This window comes from Epinephelus moara, chromosome 19, assembly GCF_006386435.1.
Source record: "Epinephelus moara isolate mb chromosome 19, YSFRI_EMoa_1.0, whole genome shotgun sequence".
NCBI classification, from domain to species: Eukaryota; Metazoa; Chordata; class Actinopteri; order Perciformes; family Serranidae; genus Epinephelus; species Epinephelus moara.
The window spans coordinates 40,744,031-40,753,127 of record NC_065524.1 but is presented as its reverse complement, the minus strand read 5'-3'; the positions used below and the strand labels follow the sequence as shown (position 1 = coordinate 40,753,127).

The 9,097-nt window shown below is 39.3% G+C and overlaps 1 protein-coding gene across 1 annotated transcript in view; it reads left to right on the top strand.

The window, feature by feature from the left end:
- supt3h (SPT3 homolog, SAGA and STAGA complex component) overlaps window positions 1–9,097 on the top strand; it is a 15,331-nt gene that overhangs the window by 399 nt on the left and 5,835 nt on the right. Inside the window, exons 2-10 of the mRNA XM_050070557.1 lie at window positions 2,280–2,383; window positions 4,997–5,081; window positions 7,054–7,140; window positions 7,417–7,513; window positions 7,641–7,792; window positions 7,978–8,053; window positions 8,173–8,285; window positions 8,619–8,723; window positions 8,864–8,992. Of these exons, the coding sequence (XP_049926514.1) occupies window positions 2,292–2,383; window positions 4,997–5,081; window positions 7,054–7,140; window positions 7,417–7,513; window positions 7,641–7,792; window positions 7,978–8,053; window positions 8,173–8,285; window positions 8,619–8,723; window positions 8,864–8,992 (936 nt within the window). The 5' untranslated portion in view covers window positions 2,280–2,291. The remainder of the gene's footprint in view (window positions 1–2,279; window positions 2,384–4,996; window positions 5,082–7,053; window positions 7,141–7,416; window positions 7,514–7,640; window positions 7,793–7,977; window positions 8,054–8,172; window positions 8,286–8,618; window positions 8,724–8,863; window positions 8,993–9,097) is intronic.

Below are 9,097 nucleotides of genomic sequence, written 5' to 3'. Positions count from 1 at the left end.
TGTGTGTGTGTGTGTGTGTGTGTGTGTGTGTGTGTGTGTGTGTGTGTGTGTGTGTGTGTGTGTGTGTGTGGTCATTTGGCTCAGGTCTGTTCTGCTATCTTGTTATTTTAGGCCTTTGGCTCAGACTGACTCTGTTTGGGGTCGTAACGTTACAGTACGGACTATACGACACCTGTGAGTTTATCAGGTACACCTGGATAAACCAGCGGTGGAAGAAGTATTCAGTTACTTTACTGAAGTTAAAGTACTGATACCACACTGTGAAAATACTCCACTACAAGTAAAGTACTATCACACAACAGGTAGTTCCGACCGAGCAGTTTGATTGGACAGGAGGTGCTCCGTGTTACACAGCACTGGGACTTTTACCTCTGCATGTATCACTCCGCCGTCCAGGTGTTCTGAGCCGTTAATTACATTAATTAGTCCACAGTAAAGGTCAGTGACACAAACATTGCTCCGCTGAATGAAACATATGACCACATATAACATTTGAGTTCAATAATAAATGATCAGAAAATGACAAAGGGACGGTAAGAGCCCTGAACACGTCACTGTGACCCTCAGGTGTGTTCATATCGTCTGTTACCAGACTGTAACCAGGTAATGTTAATTAAACAAATGTAGAACAAAGATTTGTTTCAGAATGTAGAGTTAATTTATGGAGTGGTTTAGAAACGGAAATCAAATTTAGATTTAAAAACAATATTTAAACACAAGATGATGAACACATATACAACTGAAGTAGGGCCTGACCGGTTTATCAGCTGATCATAGCCATTAGAGAATAATCGACAGAGAATAATAATTGACGCCGATGTTAACTTACTTAGAAATAATGTCCTTGTGTTACTAATCCAGCAGAGGGCGTCCGACTCCTTTCATGTCACTCTCCACAGTCACCCCAGTTACCCAACAGCAGAGTGAATTTTGTTCAAAATTGTGTTCAAATTGTTCATATGCTGCTTGTTCCACACAATTTCTGATAATAAAAGTATCTGAAAATAGTAAAATGTTCTTCCTTCAATTTATATCTTTGTAATGAGTGTTTGAACTATATTTAAGCCATCAAAAGCAGGTATTTCGGGTTTTTTTTAATTGAAAAACATAAAATTTAATCGGCTGATATATCACATTTTTTATTCCATAATATCGGAATCGGCATCGGCCCCAAAAAATCCATATCGGTCGGGCCCTAAACTGAAGTGTGAACACCAGAGTGCATGTGAAATGTGTTGAGGAACTTTGGGTTGGCAATAGGCCGATATAACGTATACTGTAAAGCTTCAATTAGCAGCCCCGGCTATTATTCGCTTAAACCACTGAACTCACCAGGCCTATATTTGGGACGGGCCTCTAATTCCTTTCACACAAAACTGTTGCTGAGCAAAGATCAGGAAATATGATCAAGTTGTTTATTTAAACCTGAATGAATATTCAGCCACAGGCCTCATGTCTGAGATATTTGCTGAACCTTTTGAAACCTGGATCAACTTCAGTTTTCTTGTGCTGCGCTTAGATGTCCTTCACAAACAGTTGTTTTTACCTGGAGCAAATTGGTTTGATTTCTCTTGAAAACAGGGAAAAAAGGGCAATGAGAAGAAATGTCCTGCAAATTGCAAGAAATGATTAGATTTAGAAAACTGTAAAAGAGAAAAAGGCTCAGAAAAAAGTCCATGAAACTGTATTTATAATTATCATAACAATATATTTAAATTTGTTACAGAATTTTTTATTATTTTATTTAATGCAATTATTATTTTATTTTATTATTTTGTAGGTCATAGTTTATTATTTTTATTTCTGTTTTTTTTATATATACTTTCGTTTTGTTGCTAATTTTTTTCAGGTAATTTTCTTGTATTTATTTATTTATTTTTTTACTATTTTTTTGCTCATGGTGAAAATACTCCACTTCAATGAAAAGTTATTTCATTAAAAACCTCAAAAACTTACCTAAATAAAAGTCTGAAAGTATTATAACAAAAATGTGCTTAAAGTATCAGAAGCATTGATTCTGCAGTAAAATGTTTCCTGTCAGTGTTTTGCTGCATTAATGTTGAATATTACTGCTGTAGATGTTTCAGGCTGTGCTCATGTGAACTCCTTCAGTTTAATCTACAGCAGCAGATCCTGTACGACCATCCACTCTGAAACATTTTACTAAATCTGAGTCTCAGAGTGCAGAATATATTCATGTGATATCGAGCTTCTTAAGTTGATTTAGATTTTTTAGTTTCATGTTGTTTTTATTTCTCTGTTTGTTTTCATGTCATCAGGCGGCTGTGGTTATGAGCAGTCCCATGGCGGGCTCTGCAGCCTCCAGTTCAAAAGACCGTCCAGCCTCCAGGACCAGTTTCATCCCAGAGCTGCAGAGCATGATGTAAGACACACACACACACACACACACACACAGACTCACCCCAGTACAGCATGGGGCTGCTGCTGCTGCTGAACAGACTGTTTGAAGCCATAGAAACCTGTTGAACAGACGACAGAAAGTTTCAGCTCACGATACTCAACAAAAACCAAACTGCCTCCAGGAAATAAAACAGAGACACAAACGTCTTAAACCAGCCCGCGACACTTCATTTTAATACATCATGTCACACACTCGCAGCATTTATAAATGAAGCTAAAGTAAATAAAAAGGCTCTGCTCTCTGTTGTTTTTATTGTCTGTACCGAGGAACGTACCGACTATTTATGTCTGCAGCTTCTTATCAGTGGACTCTTCTGCAGAAGGACTTAAAGTTGCCCTCACTGGTTGTGATGATTCTCTTATAGCATATGTGAACATAATGAGATTACCACAAAGAAGAAATTATGTGTTTTATGTTGCTTGTTTTAGAGCTGTATGTTTTCATTCTGTATTTTTATGTAGTCTGTCTGTGACTTTATGTTGCTGCCTGTCTCGACCAGGACACTCTTAAAACAGAGATTTTTAATCTTGAGTTTTTTTTCTGGTTAAATAAAGTTGTTGTTGAATATGATAAAAATAAATACAGCAAGTACACAATAAAGTCCATTAACATGAAGTCTGTCTGACATGAATATCCACATTTTGCCTAAACTGTCTTTGCAGTAATAATTATTATTATAATAAGAAACCTAATTCATGAGGCACTTTTTAAAACAAAGGTACAAAGTGCTTTACATGGTTGAACCCAGATTTAAAACAATGCCGCATTTAGCTGAAAAGAAAAAATCAGGCAATGTTTAGAAATACTAAAAAACCTCCAACAATAAAGATAGATACCTGTACGAGCCACGAAGTGTGAATAACATATGTTCGTTTAAATGAAATGAAATTCATATCCAGACATTATCGAAAACATAAGTGATGCTCCCTTTTGATTTTGTAATCTCCTGTAATTTCCTGTGGTTCACGTCAGACTGAAGTTACTGTGCCTGCAGCTCATTTGTGTGTGTTTTTTTTTTTTGATATTCACAGCGAATGCCACTAGAATACCAACAATGAAACAGTCAAATGAAAAGAAAGAGCTGAAATGAATTTGTGATACATCCATGAGTCGATCGACACAAAATTAATCAGAAAATTAATATTATCAATTTTTTTGTAATCTATCAACATTTTTGAGAAAAGAAATAGATAGTATTAATTCTTAATTAAAAGACTTTGCAGTTTTTCTTTGCATTAAACTGAATATCTTTGACACTGAGAAGACGTCGCCTCGAGCTTTATGAACTGTGATTTATTTTTCACCATTTTCTGACATTTTATAGAGCAAACAATTTATCAAGGAAATAATTATCAGATGAATTAATAATAGTGTTCTGCTTTGCAGCTGAGGAAACACAGAAATATTGTAAAGTTTAACAAAAAATAAAGTACTTTTTTATCACAAGATATAAGTATCACAAGTCAGTTTGAAGTGAATCTTCTGAGATTATGAGTAGATGATAAAAAAGTAGACAAATGACAAAGCAGATAATTCACACGTATTCACACTTATATTTTCATCTTTACTACATTTACACCTTTTTATCTGCACAGGAAAGAAAAGAAACAAGTAACTGTTCTTCTGTCACAAACTCGATCTGTCTCTGGGTTTTTGAAAACCAGCCACCTGTGATGCGGCCTCTCATTAGCGTGCGTTTGTGTGTGTGTGTGTGTGTGTGTGTGTTTTGGGGTACTCACCTTGTGATGTGTGTGTGTGGGCCGCAGAGAGACGTGTTGGTGGTCAGAGAGGCTGAAACCAAACTAAACCCCAAAACCTAAAACCAACGCTCAGCCTGAAGCCAACCTCCGAACCTGAGGCCAACCTGCCCACAACCCCAAACCAAAGCTGTACTCACCTGTGTGACTGATGGCTGCAAACAGCCAATCACAGCACAGATAAGCAGGGGGAGCGACGAGACCACGAGGGGGGCTGTGTGTCGTTTGAACAGATGGAGAGACAGAGAGAAAGAGGAGAAATGAGAGAAGGAAAGAGCTTCAGGATGTGGGTTTAGGTCGGACTGCCGTCGTGGAAGTGGCTTTTCTGGATGCAAATTGAGGTTTGACCAGATTGTGGCCTGTTGACACCAGTGTGTGTGTGTGTGTGTGTGTGTGTGTGTGTGAGGGTCGGAGGACGAGGCAGGTAGAGAAAGAGATAGACAGACATGTACATATACATTCACAAGCTCTGTGTTTATTTGGACAGCAACATATTTGTTATTTTGTCTCATGAGATTTGATGTGTCTCAGTGACTTTAATTCTGTTTTAAGTTGCACATGTTTTGTCACTGACAGGCTCAGATTGTTATTGTAAGTGTCCGACAGCGTTATGAAAGGATCCCTACAGAGATGGGGTGTGTTTGGTGATGGCTTCTTCAGGGATGTTCTTAAACAACAAGGATCTTTTGTCTTTATCAAACAGGTCTATCTCTGTAGGGATCCTTTCCATAAGCTGTCAGACACTGAGAATAACAATCTGCATGTGTGTGTGTGTGTGTGTGTGTGTGTGTGTGTGTGTGTGTGTGTGTGTTGTCAGGTTTGCTCTGGGAGACGCTCGCAGGCCGCTGCACGAGACGGCAGCTCTGGTGGAGGACATCGTGCACACACAGCTCATAACTATGGTAAATCTGTTCAGCTGTACACAGACACAACAGGGCCGGTTGCACAAAACACCTTAAGCCTCCTCCTCAAGGTTTCCTTAAGTTTTCCTTCTTATCTTGGCCTTATACTTAAGAAATTGCTTAAAGTTCAGTAAACTAATAGAGGACCTTAGCAACCAAAGTAAGGACAAAAACACAAGGTACCTCTGACTGCGTGTTCACGGCAACATGGCTGAGTTTATGGTGATCAAAGAGGAAAATGAGGGCGTCCTGAGAAGAGTCCTGCGACCAGGAGAACCTGATGGACACCCTGAATGATGGGTGATTGACGTTGCACTATAAATTTGACAGGAAGTCAATTTATGATTTGTCCGAACATCTGGAGTTGGAGCTCTCAACTTTCCAAAGCTGTGCTCTTCCAGCCTCGTTACAGGGAATAATTGCTCTGCAGTTTTATGCACCCTGATCTTTCCAATCAGTTACTGGCAAGGTGTTTTGTGTACACAAGTCAACGGTGTGCCACGTCAGTCACCGGGTTTCAAACGCCCTCACCCATCTGTTGAACACTGTGGTGAAGTTCCCGTCTAAACATTGCAGTTTCCTCCCACGTTCGTTGCTTCATGTTTGCTGTTATTTTCAGATCAGATTCACTTTTCAGTTTGTTCTTTCTTTTATTGAATTCCTCTGGAAGTCTGATTGTTTCCTCCTCCGACCTGTTTGGTTTTCATTTCTTCTTATCTTCTGCCATTTTTTTTACTATCAGGCTGACTTTGTGAGACGATACTTAGCTACGATAACAGGCAGCCTATCACAAGCGCACGTTCAAGCAAACAAATAGTCTCCATGGAAACAGCAGAGTTTTACTGCTGTAAAATCTCTTCCAGTGCAGTAAATGACTGAACGTCTTTCCCTTGACTTAGGAAACTTTTTAAGAGATTCTGTGCAACACCCTTAAGTAATCTCCTTAGCTAAGGAAAAATATGCCTTATGTGTCACACTTAAGGAGCAAACTTACGGTGCTTTGTGCAACTGGTTTTTGTCCTAAAGTATGACACTTAAGGCTTAATTTCTCCCTAGCTTAAGGACTTCCACAGTTGCACAGAAAGAGATTTTACAGCAGTAAAAGTTTCCATTGAAATTGTTTGTTTGCTTGGACTGATGCTTGCGATGCCTGTTATCGTCTCACTAAGTTGTTTTACAGTTATAGTTATAGATAGGGAAAAAATTGCAGAAGAAAAGAAGACAAGAAAACCAGCCTGGTCAGAGGAGGAAAAGATGAAACCTCTGGCGGAACACAATCATAGAAAGCACAAACTGCAAAGTTAATCTGATCCACAAATACCAGAAAACAGAAAACGAAATTAATTCAGTCAAATCTAAAGTGTAAAATCAGAAGTGTATCCATCAGGTTCTCCTGGACGCAGAACACTCTGCTCAGGGTGTGTTAGTTTTTTTCATTCACCATAAACTCGGTGATGTTGCAGTTAAGGGTTTTTTTTGGGGAGTTTTTCCTTATCCGCTGCAAGGGTCATAAGGACAGAGGGATGTCGTATGCTGTAAAGCCCTGTGAGGCAAATTGTGATTTGTGATATTGGGCTTTATAAATAAAATTGATTGATTGATTGATTAAGATAGTTATTTTTTAATTTTTTTTTTAACCTTTGGTCGCTAAGGTCTTTTGTACAATGGTCTAAAGATTCCTTAAGTATAAAACCAAGACAAGGAGAAAACCATAAATACCTTACTGAACATTTTAAGGAAACCTTAAGGAGAAGCCTTAAAGGTGTTTTGTGCAACTGATTTTATTCTGAGGAAACCTGAACTCAGACTTTAAGGAAAATCTTAAGGCTAGTTACACAAAGCAACCTGATCTTTTACTTACGTTACCTAAGTAACTATAGCAATAACTTAAAATAACTAGAAATATTCTGCTATGAAAATAGATATAACTTCTGCTCTATGATGCACATCTAACTGATCACTTATTTATCAGCTGCATCAGGCCTGCGAGGGCGCAGCTCTCCGTGGGTCGAGGGTCATTTCAGCTGAGGACATCCTGTTCCTGATGAGGAGGGACAAGGTAAACACACACGGAAAGAAAAATTTGTTTGTAAAGATTAGTTTTATTGAAAGAAACTCAGTTTACAGTACAATATTTAAGCTACCTAAACATTTTGATTTGTTCTTGATAAAATAGGTTTATAATAAAAATAAAAGGAAAACACGCATATACAGAAACACGGGAGGAAAGCAGCTGTAGAATAAAGGTTAATACTTTTAATTTTAATTCATCTCACGTTCTTTTTCTCCTCTTTACTTCCTCTCTTCTCCTGTCTGCCTCCATGTCTCTGACCAGAGGAAGGTGGCGAGGTTGTTAAAATATCTCCAGTTTAGAGATTATAAATCCAAACTACTCAAAACTCTGGAGGACGAAGAACCGCAGCAGGAGATCGGTACATGCTCGCTCACACACACACATCATCACATCTACAACATTTTAAAAGTGGATTTATCAAAATGTAATCATGAAACAGAGACTTGGTTTTTGTTTTATTTTATGTCTTCGTCACGTGTTTGCAGACAGGTCAGGTGCTGCCGGTGGCGTCGGCAGCAGTAACCAGCGGAGGCAGCGATTAGCTCAGGATTTCCTGGTGTGGATGGATCAGACTGGCGAGCTTTTGTCATTGGCTGAGCGGCAGGAAGTGGACCCTGTCAAACAGGAGCGGTTGGAGGTCAGCAGTCGTCACGACGTTTGCAGCATCTGTAATGTTCATGACACACTGGCGACACTGATTTGACTGTAGATGACAGTAAATTTAACTCATATTTAAGACTGATGATGATATTCATTCTTAATGTGTGTGTGTGTGTGTCTGTGTGTGTGTGTGTGTGTGTGTCTGTGTGTGTGTGTGTTCAGCGTTTAGAGCGTCAGACTCGAACCATGGACCAGGCTCAGTACTCTGAGTTCTGTGAGAGTCGACAGCTCAGCTTTGGTAAGATAGGAATTAATTACGTCTCTGTAATAATCCCAGTTTCAGGATTTCGATATAAGCAAATAATAATAGTAACAATAAATAGTGTGTGTGTGTGTGTGTGTGTGTGTGTTATCCAGCTAAGAAAGCATCAAAGTTTCGGGACTGGCTCGACTGCAGCAGTTTGGAGCTGAAACCAAACAGCATCTCCATGGAGATCCTGTCGTACCTGGCCTATGAGACCGTTGCCCAGGTAACATGTTGCGTCATGATGTCACAGATATCCTGATAAAGATCCAGTGTGTAGGATTTAGGGAAATGGAATATAATATAATTAATGTGTTGGAGAGGGAGAGACCTCTAAAGATAATTCGTCTCCCAGTAAAATCCATCTGAACAATACACTCTGAGGAGTTCTAGCCAGAAGAGTTTCAGCTGGTTGCAGTGTGCACTCCTCACCACTAGATGCCACTAAATCCCTCTAAATCTGACACACTGAACCTTTAATGTCTCGACATACTTTATTTGTATGTCTTTAAAAACGTTTTCAGTGTTATAAAATCTTTCTGTCATTCTCCTCCTACAGATCGTGGATTTGTCTCTGTTGGTAAAACAGGAAATGACTGCAAAATCAAATCCCATCAGTCATGTGATCTCTGCCAGCTATATCCACTACAACACACCCACTGAGGTACACACACACACACACACACACACACACACACACACACACAGATGCAATGATATCACATTCAGTTGTTTTCAATCACTAAATCCACAGCAGTCAAAAGTGAGTCAATAACACCTGTCCTCCATCTTTCTCTCCACCAGGTAAAGAAGGATCCAGACTCACCTGAAGCCACTCCCCCTTCCACTCCAGGCTCCTCACACTCCTCAAAACCCCTCCTGCAGGGTAACGGCAGTCTGGATGGCCGGGCAAGACAGAGGAAACGCAAAAAGGTGTGTGTGTGTGTGTGTGTGTGTGTGTGTGTATATGACCTTATTGTGACATTTTTGACGATATACTATACTATGACATTTTTATTATGTTTTGGACGACATACT